This window comes from Cryptomeria japonica, chromosome 8 (assembly GCF_030272615.1).
Source record: "Cryptomeria japonica chromosome 8, Sugi_1.0, whole genome shotgun sequence".
In the NCBI taxonomy this organism is placed as follows: Eukaryota; Viridiplantae; Streptophyta; class Pinopsida; order Cupressales; family Cupressaceae; genus Cryptomeria; species Cryptomeria japonica.
In genome coordinates, this window is record NC_081412.1 from 3,087,051 (window position 1) to 3,106,494 (window position 19,444).

General features: G+C 35.6%; 1 protein-coding gene across 2 annotated transcripts in view; it reads left to right on the plus strand.

The window, feature by feature from the left end:
- Positions 1 to 17,161, plus strand: part of LOC131028877 (uncharacterized) — a 40,496-nt gene extending 23,335 nt beyond the window's left edge. Inside the window, exons 1-3 of one of the 2 annotated variants that reach the window (XM_057959252.2) lie at positions 6,738 to 6,797; positions 7,209 to 7,982; positions 16,778 to 17,161. In XM_057959252.2, the coding sequence (XP_057815235.2) occupies positions 6,777 to 6,797; positions 7,209 to 7,982; positions 16,778 to 17,029 (1,047 nt within the window). In that variant the 5' untranslated portion in view covers positions 6,738 to 6,776 and the 3' untranslated portion in view covers positions 17,030 to 17,161. Of the gene's footprint in view, positions 1 to 6,737; positions 6,798 to 7,208; positions 7,983 to 16,777 lie in introns of those variants that run through there. The other variant, XM_057959251.2, reaches the window with a different exon arrangement.
- Positions 17,162 to 19,444: the final 2,283 nt, after the last annotated feature.

A 19,444-nucleotide genomic window follows, 5' to 3' on the forward strand; every position in this document is an offset into this window, starting at 1 on the left:
CATAATAGTAAGTACATTTGTGCACTTGTCACATTGTAGGTTCTCTAGAGAGCTATGGCTTATAGAGTTGGAGGAGGTGCATGAAGCAATTGAGTGCCGAGTGTTGCTTATTTAGTTGACATGCTAAAAGCCATTTATGTGAGGCTTGAGTTGAATTCATGGAGATTGTGTAGAGGAGAGGAGTGGTTGTGATTGATGATGTTAGTGATGATGAGATGTTAGTGATGATGAGAGGATAGATCATAATGTACAAAATGTTGCCATAGATAATGATTTTGAGGAGGAAATAAATGCAAAAGATAGATTTGTGATTGGCTTGCTGAAGATAGGGGCAAGGCAAGGTTTGATCTTCCAAGCTACTTGGGAAACTTAAATCTAGAAGAAATGGTACTTGGGATCATTGAGCTTGAGAAATATTGATTTTGAGTATCAAGGACCCCAAGAGAGTGAAGAACACTACCATGAAGTTGCAAGGGCATGCTGCCTTGTGGTGGGACTTTGTTCAAAGAGATCATACTTAGAGGAACAAGAAGATATTGTGTTGGGATCACTTGGTTACTAACTCAATGGGAAGTTTATGCGGACCAACTACAAAGTGGATTTGTTCAAGGAATTACAAAATTTGCACCAAAGGGAGACATTTGTGAAGGAGTACATGGAAGAATTCTTTAAGGTTACACTAAGCATTCACATTGGTCACATGGAAGATGACAAAGAAAACTCTTTTGCTATGTGGAAGGTTTGCAAACTTCCATTGAAGATGAGATTTGTATGCTGCACATTCATTCAATAGAGGAAGCTTATCAACTAGCAGTTAGAGCAAAGAGGAAGGTGTCTTGAATACAATTAGAGTGTGTAAGGCAAAGTTAAAGGTGGAAAGAGAAAACAAGGTGGCGGAGGGAAAACCGAAGCCTAGAAAAAGGTAGCTAAGTCTAGTGATACCATGGAAAACTCAAATTGTGAGTAGACCTCCAGCAAAGGTGGAGGATGATGAAAGATACGCCCCAACAAACACTTCAGTGGGACTTGCTTTCAAATGTGAACAAATAGATCATTGGCCATTTAAGTGTTACATGATATCAAGGCCATGCGGAGAAGTGTGTGCATGTTGTGCAAGTGAAGAAGAAGAAGAAGAAGAAGAAGAAGAAGAAGAAAGTGAATTATAAAGCATAGTTCTTGAGGCTGGAGAGAATTTGTTGACATGCAAAGTTTTTCTCAAACTAGTGAAAGAGGACAATAAATTGTGGTTAAGGAAGAATCTCTTTTACACAAGTACAAGTAAAGCATAGTTCTTGAGGCTGGAGAGAATTTGTTGACATGCAAAGTTTTTCTCAAACTAGTGAAAGAGGACAATAAATTGTGGTTAAGGAAGAATCTCTTTTACACAAGTACAAGTTGGGAGGTAAGTACTACAAGTTAATCATTGATGGTGGTAGCACTGATAATTTAGATGGTGGTAGCACTGATAATTTATTGTTCATGTAAATGGTTTAGAAGTTAGGGTTGATGATTGTTGCACACTCCACACCATACATAGTCTTTTGGGTGTACAAGGGGCAACTGATGGTATTGAACAATGTAGAGTTGCATTTTGCATTGGAGGATACATGGATGAACATGGTGGTGCAATGTGATTGCCATGGGTGCATGCCATGTATCTTTGAGTAGACCTTTCCATCGTTATGGATTGCAGATCTGAAGCTTTTACCCTCATCCTAAATCTCTTCCCTTGCGTAGTTTGGTGTCATTCCCTTTTGCAGCCATCCTTCATGCACTTGCACACACTACCTTAGAATGGAGATCCTCCTAGGGTTCAGTTTCCTAGTCTTACAATATCTGCACAAACTACTTGAACACCTCATTAGGAACCACATACACTCCAATTTTTCCATGGGCTATTATGGAGGCTAAAATAAGCATTAGAGGCATTCTCCCAAAAACACGAATCAAAGTTTCCTTCCCTAAAACATTTTGCTAAAAAAAGCTCACTGTTAAAGGATGATGCGAAGAATTTGTGGGCACAAATAGGGTTAGAAAGTTAAGTGAACAACTTTGGGAAGTTGTGGGCCATTCAGAGAAAAAGACATGAGCTCCTGAGATGGACTGAGTGCTTGGGGTTTAAACACAAGTACTCAATACCAAGACACAAGCACCGCCAAATTTCAATTTCTCAAATTCAACCCAAAATTCATTGGGATGATCCTCCAGCCACTTTGAGCCTATTTCCACCATTTGTTTCTATTCCATACACATTTTATAAAACCTTTTTTGAGTGTTTTCCAATAGCTCAAATCTTCACTATTTTTAGTCCTAGCTCTATTTAGTTTTGTATTGAATCAAATTCGATAGCTTTCTGTTTATAAAATAAAGTAAATTTGATTTGTTGTAGTATTTATTACTCATAAAAAGAAATTTTATTTCTTCTTAAACACACATTTAGGGAGGCTTAAAATTTGTTTTTTCATTTGGTGAACTTGGTTCTCCTATACATTACCAACTTTTGATTTCTATATTAGATCAGCAAACATAAGACTTTCAAAACATTTTTACCTTGACTAGAGGATTTTTTTCTCTCAACAGCTCTCTCTCATCTTGATGATGGATCATGGAGTGTGATCCGAAATGTTGATGCAAACAAAATTCACACAGTTGAATCCAGAAGCATTTCATAATATTCATCACGAACTGTGGAAATTTAATACCTCTGATAGAGACACCTTTCCTACCTTTTCCTCTCTCATACACCTCACTATACCATTAGCAATCCTCTCTAACTTTCTTCCATGTCTTCTTTCCTTCTCCTGACATTCTCATCACTCTGTATTTTCACTTTCACAACCCCTACCAAAAACCTTCACAATACCTCTCAAATTTGTTCTAACACTAATTTTGCTTTTCCTAGTATTTATCTCTATTAATTCTTTTACTTTCCATTTACATTTACCTTTCCTCTTTGTTCCACCCGTAATGGATGGAGGGGTCATTGTAGAGTTCACAATCCCTTCTCATTTAATTCTTGAATATTGATCCCACAGTGTCTAGAGATGTCTACGGTAAGAACAGTTGGATTGGGGGTTGTCTTTGAAGGTCTGGTCTTTGGAATGTTTTTCAAAACTGAATCTATTAGGAGTGACTATCTACAGTCTATTCTGATCCATTCTAACTTATTCTAATCTATTCTACAACTCTAGGCTTAAAACTTGGAAAAGCTTATCTAAACTATTCGAGTTTCACAAAGATCAATTTCCACTTTCAGTTCAATTCAACATTATGGTTGTTGTAGTTCACTACACTATGAACACACTTGCATAAATCAAATCTAAAACTAATCACACTTGCATGTAAAGAAATTCTATTCTAATTCACACATTTGTATAAAAGGAAACAACTCCATTTTCCATCACATTGCATCAAGCTTACAATTTCCATTTCTCTGCTGCAAACTACTAACTGAAAAAAAACATTATAAATCTACTTCTAGATTCAATCAAACTGATCAACAGATTAACTGCTACAGAATTTAAGCTAAAGCTGAAATCAAAGCACACAAATATATGACTGCAACTAAGAACAATTTATCAAATACTAAGATTAAAAATTTTCTAATCAAGACAAAACTAAACTGATTTGAAATGAAATAAGAACTGAAACAAATAAGTAAATGAACTAAATAGAAACAAAACACAGATATCACCTCCTTTGGTAGAGCGGGCCCTACCTTGCCTCCAGAGGGATCTGAGACGAATTGGATTAGAAAGCTTCTCTTCTTATTTTTTTGAATTGGCCCCAAATGGGGGCGTACAACAAAGATTGCAACAGGAAAGCGGAAATTTCAGATTGAATAAAAAATGCTTTAATGTGAATGCTAACCTAAGACTAACTGGCTAGGTTATATTGGCCTTATTTTGGAAAACAAAACTGAAGAAGAATTAAAGAACCTTCTCAGTGGAACTGAAGTGGCAAGTTCGGAGCGCTTAAGATCACATCTGGCAATTTCTGGAGCAAACAAAGGATCTTAGTGTGAATGCATGGAATGAGGAGTTCCATAAGAGGTTTGTGGATGTTCCAGCTCACCACAGGTTAGGGCTGTCACTCGCCACTTGGCCAAAGCCATAGTGCAAGCAGTTTGAAAAGATTATGAAACATAATAAAAAAACCAGGTTTCCCGAAGCTGTCATATGCTTCAAAATTAAATAGATCATAACTGCAAAAGGAGTGCTGAAACAGTACACATATGCGATCATTCCATAATCATTTCATCAGAAAAGTAAGCATTTATATATAAGTAATAGTTCCTAAATTCATTCATCATTATATCAAATGTAGTGCATAAAAGAGAGTCTGGATCATAAATTTTAGTGCCATGACGTCTTAAAAACATTTAAACAAACTTAAATAAGTCTTCGAAACTGTGAAATAGAAATGCCATTCTAGGAACACATCATAGTTCACCTTTTTACCCACTTGTTCATGTTGTCTTCTTGCTGTAGTTTTGGTATTTCTTGATGTGACTCTTTCCCTCTTTGTTGAATCTTTTACCATAATCCTATAACGTCTAATCTTCTTCTTATCCCTACTATTGAACAAGCCAACATGTTACCTCCTTTTGATGATACTTTTGACCATGACAATTGTTATGATCTTTTAAATGTCAAAAGATTGCCTCACACTTGCAAGTTTTCAGAAATGAGGTTAGCTTCCATGAGGATGGCCTTTAAACTTTTGTTTTGGTTGATGCCTTAAGCCAAATGATCTTATTGCATTCCTTGAGAATTGGCATCTTATAGTGTATTGGTCATATTGCCTATTGGCTCTCAAAGTTGTAGCTCACATTCCTAGAGGTTGGACCAATCCTCAAGGCCAGTGAAACGTGTGTTCAAAAGGATAGGGTTGGAACTCATCAACAAAATATGGACAATTAGGGACCAATGTGAAGACAAGAAAAGATTAAAGGTAAATAACATAGAAGATAATGCAAAACATACGATAATTTCACATAAAATCCTTCTTTCTCCTTAGATAGAGCTGAAGTAGAGTGCACCCTAGCTCCATGTGATTTTCTCTTTTGATATATGAATTTGGTTGCTTATGAAACCAGTAGCATGATGATATAATTAAGATGATTTAAGAGAAAATTGGACAGCATAACAATATATTGATGCCCAAATGGGATGAGAGGCCACTAATTTATAAAATTTCCAATAAGGAAATCAAGGGCCAAGATTATTTTGCTGATGGATGGCCAGGATTAATTGAGGATTAGGGTTTGGGTCAAAAGTTGCAGTCATGTGACAAGTGTCACATGAGGGGTCAAGGCCAGGTTCTAGGAATGGATTATGGCACATCCTTATTTGAATGGTTGAGATTTGGAGATGTAGTATGAAATGGATGGTTGAGATGGAAAGTTAGTTTGACTTTTGCATCCTTTCACATGTGAGAGGATAAAGGCGGGAGATGCTTGCCACATGATGACAAGTTTAGATTGTGATCCATTTGAATAAATTCAATGGATAGGATCAAATGGACAAGGATTGAAGGATAAAGTGGAATTAAATATTGGAGGAAAAGGTGGTGGGGATTAAGTACCCTAAATCAATTAATTGATATACTTGGAGGATTTTCGGGATAAGGATAGACTCAATTAAATAAATCAATGGAGGATAAAGGCAAAGGTTAAATTAATTAAATAAATAATAAATATTTATTTAATTAATGTCTAGGATAGGGTAAAGTCAAGTGTGCTAGGGTATGGACAGATTTAGGTGTCTACATAATGCTTGAAAGTGGGTAATCTTTTCTTCACTTTAGGCTCAGCCAAACCTAGGAGGGTAATTCTAAAGGTTTCCTAAATAGGACAATTTAAAGAGAAACAAAATAATATGTCTAAACTAATTGGTAACTATACCCAATTTATGAGGAACCTCAATATTTTGTCACTGTCTTCATTGCATACTAACTACTTATAAGACCTTTGATTAAGTTGATAATCTACTATTGCATATGTGCCAAAATATAATAGTCGATTAATATATGCTCAAGTGAATCCATTGAGTAGAGTATACACATGCAAGAATAAACACACTCACATGGTCTTTCACACATTTTCTAGTTAATTTAGTTTTATTTTGCATGAGATAAGGTGTATTTGTTTACTCGCTCTATGGATATACACTTACTAAACCACAATTAACTGGTTTACACATACATAATTGATTCACATGAAAACGATAGAGTAATTCAGAAGATATAACAATTGTTTTATTATTCATTCAATGCTTTTATGCTCTTATACAAAATTGGGGAAGTGAATGATTTTCCATCAACACCCTCCCTTTTCCTGACTACAAGAGAAGTATATAAACTTGCCGATGGTTGCCAAAGAATTCCAACCATTGGTAACTACCCAAAATCAATTTCAATCAGTCAACTAAGTATAACTACACTCGTTGACTAACCAAAAGTACAATATAAGTATTGTACTTTAGCATTCTACATCAGCCTCCCCAAAAAGAAATTCAGATGACAAAAGTTAAACAACCATTACCAAGAAAACAAAAAAGTGTTGGCTCATTGAAATGAAGATTTACCTCATTTTTTGTGAATTTTGTATTTCATCGAATCTAATTTTGAAATCTGTTTCACTTTTTTTGCTAATCTTATAGAATTGAGAATTCAGTATTAAAAGATATTTTCCTAGATTTCTAAACTTTAAGAACTTGTTGTCTGGGATTAGGTCAGCTGATAATTCACCTGCTAACCTGCACCTTGAAACAAAAATGTGCAAGGGAATTTTTTGGGTAAGTAAAAATGTTGACTATTCATTTTTTCAAGTAAATCCTGATCTACTTGTAGGAAACTGTAAGGGCAGTCGTTTTTAAAATATACTATGGGCTACTCCCAAGCACATTTAATCAACACTACAACAAGAAATTACTTCCCAAGCATGTTTAATCAACACTAGACCATGAAATGTCTTTTTTTTTTTAAGATATATTTAATACTTCTAAATTTCTAATAATGCTTAGTTTTTATGGCCAAAAAATTTGCTAAATTATCAGAACATGGGTGTTATTCATTTATTCACTATACAGTATTTAATCTGTCAAACAACAAACAAGTTATTTGATAGCATCACATTAATGGTACAGTTTTTATATCTTTCTGCTTCCAACTTCCAAAATTCTAAACTATTTGTATTGCTGATTCAGTTGGAGGAGTTTGAGAGGGCATTTATGAATGCAAATTTGAAAGATCTTAGAACAGAACGAGCTCTTGCAAGATACCGTCCTTTTATTGAGGCTATAAGCCACCAGATATCTTTAGTAGAAAATGATTTAAGGAATTCAGGAAATGAAGAAGATGGATATTGTCTACATGCTGTTAGCATTGGTGATGGGGAGAGAGACGAACTTGCCAATTTTTTGTCGGGAAATCGAATTACAGGAAAGAATGATCAGAATGGGTACACTTGTCCAAGAGATGAATACCAAACTAAAGGATCGACTTTTCAAGAGAGGGTGCAAGCATCAAGGGCTGAGGACCTTCATCAAAATATGTTGTTTGGGTCACAACTGCATGGTTTTCAGGAAGGAAATGATATCATGGATTGTATACAAGATGTGGAAACTACTCTTGTTCCTGACAGGGTGTTTTGCTCTGCAGATCAGCCTCTTTCAGATAAGAATATCAAAACAGGTGAAGTCAGTCGTAGGAATGGGAGCATTGAAAATGGGTTTTTTGATTGGAATGATGGAATAAATTTTATCTCTGATAGAATGACGGATCATAGAAAACATAATAACAGATATCAGAGCTGGAATTCATGGCTTCTTTCCAGTTGGCAGTACCTTGGAGGCAAGCTACAGCATTCAAAAAGTGGCCTGAGAAGATATAAAGATGGAGAATCAGATTCAATCGAAAATTCTCAAAAGAAAAGTTTTATTGGCTGTGTTCGAAAAATATCTTCTTCCGACTTGGAGAAGGTTATGCTCTTTTTCTGAACAAGCCTTGCATGTCTCATATTTTTGATGCCACGAAGTAGCACATACTGAATAAAAATTTGCTGTTTCAGGTAGTAGATGCCAGTCATCTTTTCTGCATTTATTGTTGGTAGTAGGCCACATCCGAACCAAAGAAGGGTTGGTCCTATAGGGGCCAGTAGCTCAGTAGTAGAGCACCCCAGCAGCAAATGGAAGGTCCTAGGTTTGAGTCCGAGCTGGTCCATGTATGCTGAGCATGGTATTAGAGCTAGGCCCAGGCTAGGAGTCCCAAGCATTCTACTAGAGTGGCTTAAGGGGGGGGTGTTGGTAATAAGCCTCATCTGAACCAAAGAAGGGTCTTATAGGGGCCAGTAGCCCAGCGGTAAAGCACTCCAGCAGAAAATGGAAGGTCCTAGGTTCGAGTCCTAGCTGGTCCATACATGCTCAACATTTATTAGGCAATATACTTATACTCATCAGTTTTGAATTGTCATGTGGCATTGCTGTCACACCACATTTTCCTTTACTGCACCTGACCCAATTTCCATGGAATGAATTTTTATACAAATATAGAAATGAAAATAAGGAATGAGCATAATGATGTTCTTGATGTCCTCTATTGTTATTGGTTTTATGTTTTAAATCCCATTAACCTACTTTTGGTCGTCTGTGGACTTTAATATTCTTTCTTTCTGTGAGCAAAAGCTTGTATAGATATTTTATAAAGAATTAGCCTTTTGATTTGAGAAGCCAAACATTTGTAGAATGAGAGTAGTCTGAGGGTGAATGTTCAAGATATTGTCCCATTCTGTTATGGTACATTTCTTTTCTTTAGCAGGACAGATGCAGCATATGGTTTTGCATCGATTTTTCTACATATTAAGGAACACAAATGTAGTTAAATTACATTGATTTTGCTATTGTGCATGCATAGGACTTGATCAACATCTGTATAATGCTTACAGCAAATACAATAGCTATATGTACTGGAATATCAGGTGATACGCAATCTTTTGCCTTTTTAACATTTGAAGGTTAAGATTTCTTAATAATTTAATGTTAGGCTCATCACAAAGCAAATGACATGATAGAGAAAATCTGAAAAACTAAGAAGTGCTTTTTCTTTTCTTGTTTCCTTTTTTCCATGATTCAACATGATGTGTTGGTTGCAATATGAGGAGTTGAAGATGAAAGTGATTTTATGATGATTTCGTTCACGTGATACTGGTAAACTTTGTTGAGTCGGCTCCTAGGCAGGAGCATGTTTGTGATTTCCTCATGGTGGCAATTTAGGTTTGAAACTTGAGGGCTGCAATCCAATACAATATTTCTGCAGTATGCATATTTATTTTTTCCAATTTATGATTTGGGTTAGAACTTCATATATGTGATGTCATAGGAATAGAAAAATGGCATCATAAACATTACATCAAGACACTTTTAAAGCCCGCACAAGTAGCAGAGTTGGTTTGGGCTGTGGGTTTGCTTCCCATTGGTCATGGGTTCGACCCCAAGGCCTGAATTTCACCCGATGCACCTGGCATGCGGGCTGCTTGTTACATCTCCAAGGACTAGTCTTGCCTCAGCTCGCCCCAAATGGGTGCTGGGCTCTGGGTCGCAGGGATACCCTGGGCGACCAAAAAAAAAAGACACTTCCGGAAATGGATAAATAATTATGGATTGATATATTTATTGCATTCACTGTTTTACTCTTTTATATGATAAAATTAAAACTTGAAATAATGAATAGAAATAACAATGCATACCAAATAGGTTGTTGGTGTTGGAAATAAGCCACACCTGGACCGACGATGGACTGGTCCAAGAGGGGCCAGTAGCTCAGTGGTAGAGCACTCCAACAGCGTTAGGGAAGGTCCTAGGTTCGAGTCCTAGCCGGTACATGTTTCAACATGGTATCAGAGCTAGGTCAAGGAAAAGAACAGATCAGATTTATATAGGCGAGACTACTCTCTATGTATCCTCAAATTCCTCAACTCCCTTCTATACATCAAAATGGTGAATGGTGTTAGATTTGAGGATCGTCTTGAAGGAGCTTCCAACTTTGTATCTTGGAAGTTTAGGATCATGCTTGCTTTAAGAGACAACAAATTAGAGGAATTTGTAAAGATAGCTATACCTGTACCTGACAAAGAAAGTGAAAAGCTCCAATGGATGAAAAAGAACAATAAAGCTATGAAAATGTTGGTGGATGCAGTGAAAGATCATATTGTACCAATTATCTCAAAATTGGAAGTTGCCTATGACATGTTCAAATCATTAGAAAGTATGTATGAGATAAATAACACTAGTAGAGCTCTCGCATTAAAACAACAACTCCACCATGTTAAAATGATCAAGGGCGAAACTATCACCACATACTTCATGAGGATAATAGAACTAAGAGACCAGCTCCCCACCATTGGTCACACAATTGAAAGTAAAGAGTTAACCATGTTGGCCCTCAATGGTCTCCCTTCTTCTTGGGAATCATTTATTCAAGGAATAATTGCAATATCTAAACTTCCTAAGTTTGATCGTCTAAAAACTGATTGCATTCAAGAAGAGTCAAGATTGGCTATAAGAGGCATTGGCCAAAGCTCCATAAATGAAGATATTCATGTTCTTGCCTCACACTCCTCAAAGATGAAAGGTAAGAAAGGATATTTCAAAAGGAAGAAAGATAAGGAATCCAATGGTGCTCCTACATTCAAAAGAAGGAAGGATATTTTACAAATCCAATGCTTTAGATGTGACAAATATGGTCACTATGCGATGCAATGTCCAACCAGGACTATGCCTCAAGCTTCCATTGTGGATGTTGGTGAAACTCTTCCACAAAAGGATTCAGATGGATTCATATTCTGACTTGAAAGAGATAAGTTTTTTTATGGTTGAATAATGTACATGAATTCCATATCTAGTTATTATTTCATGCAATTACATTATGCATTTCTTTTGTGAATCAACATTGTCAACAGATGTCTGTTTACGACAAGCTGCAGTTGGATATCTTATTTACTATGAGAAACTTGTCCCTTACATATAGGACATCTTTAGAACCACAGGCTGTTGGTTTTCAGGCTATAGTGTTTTTCAGTGGAGATTCTGAGATTTTACATTTCCATTTTTTTATATTTACCTGCTAAAGTGCAATAGTCCATTGGAGGTAATTATCGAGGCATTCGTACAAGGGATGATGACATCTAGGGTTACAAAGCAAAGTTGAGACAAGAGGGCTCTCCAAGTGAGAGGGAGCATACTGCTAGGGGATTTTGTTCTAAATCTCAGGACAGTCATATTCCTGTCTAGGGCTTGATCTTATGACAATAGTTCCATTGTGATTTTGGATCTTGCACTTTCAGACATATGAGGATCATACTAGAAAATGAGAGTCTCTTGAAGCAAGATATCTTCTATTATTGGGTCCATGTGAGCAAGGGATGCTTTCGTGACAGAGGGAGAAACTAATAAGATATGCTTCGATTGATATCTGAGAATCTTGGTCATATTGATTCAGAGGGAGTGGACTATGTGGAGATGATTCCTTTAGTGATCAGTCAAAAGATTATGATTCATGGGATGGATTCCCATGTAGACTGAAAGGCCCTTTATGCTGACTCCTAAGTCATGATATTTCTAGATAGATGAATACTTGATGAGCTTGGAATACACCAAGAGTGATGCAGACTCCAACCTTGTATTTCATGAAAGGTCAAAGCACGTGGAGGTCAAGTGGAAATATATGTTATTCTGTTAAGAAACATTAGTACTAATGAATTGACGACAAACATTCTCACCAACCCTCTCTCCAGAATAAAGTTTGTGTACTTTCGAGATAAGCTTGGTATGGTGGAAAATGTAGCCCTAACTGAGATTGAGTCTCATCATCATTGATTTGGTTGTATTGTTTATTATACTGATGTATTCCTTCTAATTATAAGATGTTTAAAGTGTAAAATCTTATTAATGTGTATTAATCTGATATGGTTCATGATTAATGTCATGTGTGAGACTCCATGACAACATCTCGTGAGAGAAACCGTGATGACCTTCTTGTACTTGTGTGTTCACCCTCTGTTTGAGCCATGGTGGATATCATTGTGAGGTGATGATCTCTCAATGATAAACACTTGTATATCTGATCATTATCATAAGGTGACGATCTTACAATATTGATTGATCACACCATTATGATGGATATCACGAGATGTGATATCTATGGATATGTCATGATGATTGATATCTCTAGAAGTAATATCTATGGATATACCATAATGGTGGATATCATGAGACGTGATATCCGTGAATAATCCATGATGGTGGATGTTACATAAAGAGATATTCATGGTGGATATTATGTGACGTAATATCCGTGGACATGCCATGAAGTAATATCCTTGAATATGCCATTATGGTGGATATCATGAGACATGATATCCGTGGACAAGCCATGATGGTGGGTATTACATTAAGAGATTTATGGTGGATATCATGTGACGTGATATCTGTGGACATGCCATAACACTTGATATCACAGTGAGGTGATATCTTTCTCTTCCACATATAGATGTAGCTATTGTGGTAAATCATCACTATGGAGTGATGTAAGGATGAGAAGGATTCCTCCCTAGCTAAGAGGGAGTGTTGAAGTTGTAGCTTCATTTGGAATCCTAAATACCAACTTTGTAGATCAAATGTGTAAGTGGCCTATCAGCCTTACACATTTGATCAATCAATTAACCTTATTAAAACTATTCAGACTTCCTTACATAACCATACTTCATCATTCATGTCAATTCAATTGACAAGTATTATGATAAGGTTGATTATCTATTTGTGTCACATAGTTGATTATTGTTTTTATCTAAACTGATTCTATCTATCAAACTATTGAATATATTGGTTTAGTTATGTATTACCATTGTATATCGGGTTAGTGAAATATCTTGATAACTATCATCAGTTTAGTTATCGATTTGGTTTATATGCATCAGACTCTTGGTGAAGAGTCGTGATTCCTTCGTGGGTCTTATATTTGTATGCATTCATTTAGATCGATAAGATAATATATATATATATATACACTACAGCTTGATGCAACAAGGAATTAATACCAAGCAGCCGGTGTCTATAGCAAACCGAACATATAGCACACAGCAGATAAGTATACACACAGCAATTGAGATTGCAGAGTCCAGACAACAGATCCATTGAATACCATATATGTTCTATCAGTAAGAGATACTGATTGATTAATTACGGGATGAACGTAAATAGTAGGAAGCCATGCACAATAGTCTATATTGTAGTCAAATACAATTTTGAATTCGATGAAATTCAACAACATATAAAGGTTTGTAATCACCAAGAGATCAATAGATGAAAAGAAGATCGATCTATTGCATTAATTGGTCTATATAAACTATCCACCATTATAGTGATCTTTATTTGAAGGATAAAAAACACAGCAGTGATAGAAGTTTGATAGAACAAGTGATACCAATACACAGTTCGTGATAACTCAGTGTTTGGCATATAGGAATAAATAATAGTTTTTGATTATTGTCAAGTTGGAGAAAGTTGATAACCTACAACACTTGGTGAACACAACAGTTCATAATTATCATTAACCTGTAGGAGGTCAATAATATACTGCAATTCATCATTACTAAAGATTGTGGCTATATATATATATATCCTGAAGATCATTTATATTGTGACAAATTGAATTCATACCTTATATAGGTTGAATTAACATCAAACTGAGATCAAAGTTAAATAAAATTTAAAATTCCCTGCTCCTTCAAATCTGATCAAAATTCAACATGGTATCAGAGCCAGGTCCAGGCTAGGAGCCCCAAGCACACGAGAGGTGTGGCTTAAGGGGGTGTGTTGGTGTTGGAAATAAGCCACACCCGGACCGATGATGGACTGGTCCAAGAGGGGCCAGTAGCTCAGTGGTAGAGCACTCCAACAGCATTATGGAAGGTCCTAGGTTCGAGTCCTAGCTGGTACATGTCTCAACATAGGTATTAGAAATATATCTTTATTTATATGAAGTTTTTTAAGTAGACCAAAGACGATCAGTCAAGGATTAGATTGCTTTTCTATGACTATGAAAAGTCTATTTAAAGCACTTGAGGGTTGTCAAACAAAGCACTTAAGCTGACAAGTGAAAAATACATAGTTGGGTACAAAGCATAACAAAGGCATTTTACGCTAACTAAATGAAATCACAGAAAATTTCTTTTTTAATCTTATTTTTGTTTAAACACAAACTGTTGTTGGCAATAGGAATATAGCTAGAATATTACCATTAACTTGATAACATCATATTTCCATAACACATCTGAGAGATGAAAACTGAGTCATTAAATATCTCATCAACAATTATAGATCTGATTACAAGGTGTCAAATAGTCCTTAATTGCCTACATAATGTTCACTGTACAGCTCATTAATGACCGCAGCCATTTGACACTGTTTGGGAGTTATGCCACAATAGATGCTAGTTGAGCATAAGAATGACATTCTGGAACAGTTCAGACCAGCGCTCTGTTTAGACCTGGTAACCAGCTTAGGTGGAGGCTGACAAGGTGAGTAATGTCACTGAATTTCACTGGCTCCCACTGGAAGGGGTGCACCCTCTATGAATCTCAGATCTGCAGGAAACCTGGGTGATCAGCCTTCCAAACCTTGGTTTCCAAGGCCAAGTAATGATCAGTCCCAAGTCTGCAGCTCCAGAAAGTGGCGATCAGACCTTCAGTTGCAAACGCAGCCCTTAGAATTATCTTTGAAGTTTGATAGATCCCTTCTCCTGTGGCGCTGGAATAACCTGGAAATCCTAGCAATGGTGACCAGGGCAAATTAAACTACAGGAATTTAAACTTACAAGCAGAAAAATGCACCAGGGCAGGAAGAATTGACAAGATAAGGCCAAGGGTTTCGTCCTGACCTTGAAGTCTGCTAGGGTTTGCGTCCCAGCAGCCTAATCTTGGAAAAAACTTCCAGTCTGCCTTTCCCAGCTCATTAAGAATAAATTTTTACCTGCTATTTAGGGGAGCTATGGCCCAAAATGTGGCGTCAACATTAGAAATTCAAGTTTCAGCTTTATTTTGATTTTATTATTTTGTATCTATATATTTTATGTAATATTTAAATATATTTATTAAATATTTGGTGCTTAAAAGCATCTTAAAATGCTTGCTTGCCAACCAGCAAAAAGAGAAATATGACCTCGTCTTCTTAATCTGAATATTGGCATGAAAGAGTTTGGTAAGTTCATCTTTGTCATGAGTGTCATTGCTACTCAAGTATACCTCTCTATGGATGGAATTACACAGTCCTCTTATCCACATTGAAGTTGCACCTTATCTCTCTTCTTCCAAAGGAGTTCATAGCTTTCTTCTTCTTGTTCCTATATGGAAGCAATCCGGATATAACTTCCAGCAAGTTTCATCTGTATGACTATCAACAACACAATTTTCAGAATGTTTCCTAGAATCTTTCTTCTGAAATAGCTGCAGTATTACGGTTACCTTTTTGTTTACCTTTTCTGGCTTGGAACCACTTGGCCTTGTTTCTATCTTAAATGTTGTTAGGTAATAGATTGTTCCCATTCATAGAAAATAGGAGAAAAATACATTTTAATTGATCTCTTGAATTCATCACATTTACAATTTGACAGTCATTTTAGTTATAGCCAAAGAATAAGCATCATTCAAGTGCATGGCTTATCAATCTCAATCTTGCAAAGGAAATTTGTAGTTCTTTATTAACATTATGCAAGCCAAAATATACCTCAAGCTAAGCCATATAACCTTCATATAACAGGATTTCAGTCTTAGCTTCCACTTTGAATGGAGGTGGAGTTCGAGTTGTTAGGCTGGTATGGCACTGCACCATCTTATCAGCTTGAGGCTGCTCTCTGCTTGGCTCGCTTTAGGGACCTCTTTAGAAATTCCTAGCTTTCCCATGAGAATCTCTATAATCTTTTCCAATCTGTCAAGCTTCCCAACAGATTGAGAGCTGCATACCACATTTTCTTCCAATTTGATGAATCTTGCTTAATCATCTTGAGTCATCCCATTTTCTTCATTGAACTTGCTTCCCACTTCTCTATTGCACTTCTTAGTGGATATCTCCTGCTGCAATGGAAATTATCTACCTTCTTATCTTGCACTAACTATGCTGGTGCTGGGCATCAATTTGAAGAAGCCACACCACAGGAAAAACCACAAAACTCAATGGACACAACTGCCCTAATACTAGTCTGATCCATACATTATATAAATATTCCATAACTAATTCACCAGCATAATTTTTATCAACCACTCATAATAACTTAATTTTATCAGTGGACTCTTCTCTCATAAAGAAACTCTTGCCATTTCCAGTATTGTTTCCAACTTTCCTGTTGTTTTCTTATGAAGTTTACCTCAAGTTTTTCATTGTTTTCTGACCTGACATACCTTATGTCTTGCTAGTTGACCTTAGTAAGCTATTTGGTTGTTTTGAGGCTTGTCTGACTGAGAATATAAACATTCCTTTCTCACTTGTTTTGGCTATTCCTTTTTTTTTTAACTAACCCAAACATAGACATTCCTTTGACATTCATTCTTCATTCTGATTGCTTGTTTTTATAATTTCTGCTATATAATTTCCTTTTGCTTATATGGAAGAAACAATGGAATTTGTTTTATTTAAGCTGTTTGTCTGGCTTTTGTGGATGATTACTAAGCTTTGGGAACATTAGCTGACAATTTATTGTATTCTCATAAGTTTTGTGATTTTTGCAGGGTGAAAGCAGCAGCTTATCTACAAGTGGGAAAAGGTGGAATGGTTTTTCATTTGCATTCCGCAAGGCAAAACAATCAGCTCTTAATAGAAACAAAATTGAGCAAAAACTGTTACATAGTAACGGTGTCCCTTTTTTTCATTTTCCATTGAAGTGTCTTTTAGTACTGTTAGTCATCACTGCAATTAGTGTGTACTGCTGGCTTCTTTCTAAATCAGTTTTGCTTAGTAGTGGAGATGTACAAGGCCATTGATGTTAAAATTTTTAACTTGTATTCTTCGTAGCTCATTGTATCATTCTTTTGTTTCTTTGCTTCTTCTCTTAGCTGGAGTGATGATAGTTAATTATGCTTGAGGGTAAATAAAGCAACAAATTTTTGATTGCTGATTTATGAAGAATACGCATCAATTCATGTTCTCGGTAAAATTTATTGCATTTTGTTAACTATTTTATAATTTTTCCTATATTTGTAAAAAATAATGAAAGTTTCATAAACTCTTGGTTTAATTTCATATCAGGAAGTTTATGTGACATGTCATACATCTTCTGCTACATGATTTACAAAGTATATGTTTCTTCTGCTACCTGATTTTCAAAGTATATGTTTAAATCTAATAGTTTTTTGGGCCCTGTTTCTTATCTCAAAACTGATTCATGTCACTGCTTTTGGAAGTAACCTGTTTTCTGTAATGATGACCGATTTCATTTAGGAAAAAAATCTGGATGTTATTGGTCTTTTCAGCAACGATTTTTTTTTTAAATAACAATGGCATACTATATGTCACATGTTAAGGAGTCCCAGTCACTGTACCAAAAATATTTGGCCATTCTAGGCATCCATTCCAGCCAGAGCAAATATAGCACATAATTTTTGTTTTGTAGTTGAAACTTGAGATATGAATTCCTTACATTTTTTGAAAAAACATTGAGATCTCATATATGCTTTTCTTATTTGGAAACTGTAAAATCTGCAAAGATGGCAAAAATGTTGGACATTTTATAGAAAATGTGTAATCCATGTATATTTGTTTGACACCTTTATACAATATCAATGATTTTCTATATTCCTCGGTCCACCTGTTCATTATTTAGTTTAGATTCTAGAGTTTAGTTCATGCCAAGTGCGATTGTGACTACTTTTTTCCTATGTTTGTTAACTTATTGTGTATGTATGTGGCAAATCACGTGTAATTCTCCATGTAGGGTTATTGATGACGAACCTAGATTATTATTCTGTTTTTAGGCTTCCTCGTTCACTTAAACTTGCTAATTATCTGCCTTTAAATCTGGGATCCTGGCATAACTGCTATGCAGATTTTCTCAAAAGTCCTGTCTCAGTGTTAAGAAATAATATATTGTGGTGGTTGTTGTTGTTTGGGCCTTAGATAGCAAAATATTCAAGGATGTTTTCTTTAAACTTTATCTGTTTTTCATGTTCCTGATCAGAATGTTGCCCTCTTGAAGCTGGGATTGTATATGGGTGTTAGATTTTTGGTATTTTATTTTGCTTTTATAGATTACATTTACTTGGTTTGAGCAAGAAAATCTTCATGTCTATTTACTTGTTGCCAGCAATAGATATGGGAACAATCTCGTTCTAGAAAATCTAGTTTCAGTACAAAGACTTGCATAGTTTCCAGAGAAGGCTAGTTTATACATACAAAAAATGCCAAATTTGTTTTCCTTATTGTGAAAAAGTTGGATAATTCATTTAATTCTACTGGAAGGTGTTGCTAAAGTATTTTATTGGTTGTCTTTTGAGAAGAAAGATTGTGTGGACAGAGAATGTTTCCTATCAATAAATGTGTGAGAATATTTCCAGCAGTTTTGGGTTTGCAAGGCAAGCACCTAACTGCTTTTATTGCTCTTGCTGCAGAAAAGGATATATTGAATATGCAATTCAGATTTGGTTGTTATTATTGAATCTCAAATCTTACATCAAATGTTGCATCAGAGACGTTCATTCTGTGTACTTCAATATCAAACTATATGTCAATTGTTCATGTCATAGTTGAATAATAATGGTATGGTTTGAATATCATCTGTGCCTTAGAAAAATATCTGGAATGTTTCTCTTAATGATCACATCATTTTAATTAAAAAGCATTAATGCTCTTTCCAAGGCAATGTTGTAATATGCAATTTATTCAAAAGCCATTTAACTTACTATACAAAGTATTGAAATGGAATTCAAGTATCTTAACACCAATTTTGTTCTCGTCTCGATTACTATGACAGATTACCACTTTGATTTTTTCCGTAGAACTCCAATCTCTTGAGGTGCAATATAAGACTTGTGCTTCTATCATTTCGTTTGGGGAACGATAATGGCAATTTCCATCTTCAATGCATGCCTATCTTGAGGCAAAATTATTACTCTATAATCCAAAAACTAATCTAGTAGTAGTTTTGGGCTACCATGTCAATTCATCTGTATTGTCTATGTCAATAACCAATATATTCATACCATTTGTTCAGTAAACATGTATGATTTTTATTGCACTGCAAAACGCATGCTAACATAGAAGAATGCAAGGTGCTAGATAAACATGTCTGAACATTTTTGCATAGTGAGATACCATTTGTTCAGTAACATAGTAAGTCAATTTGTTTCAAAGTTAAAACTAGATTTTAAATGCTCTTTTCATGTGCGTTTCCAGCACATTTT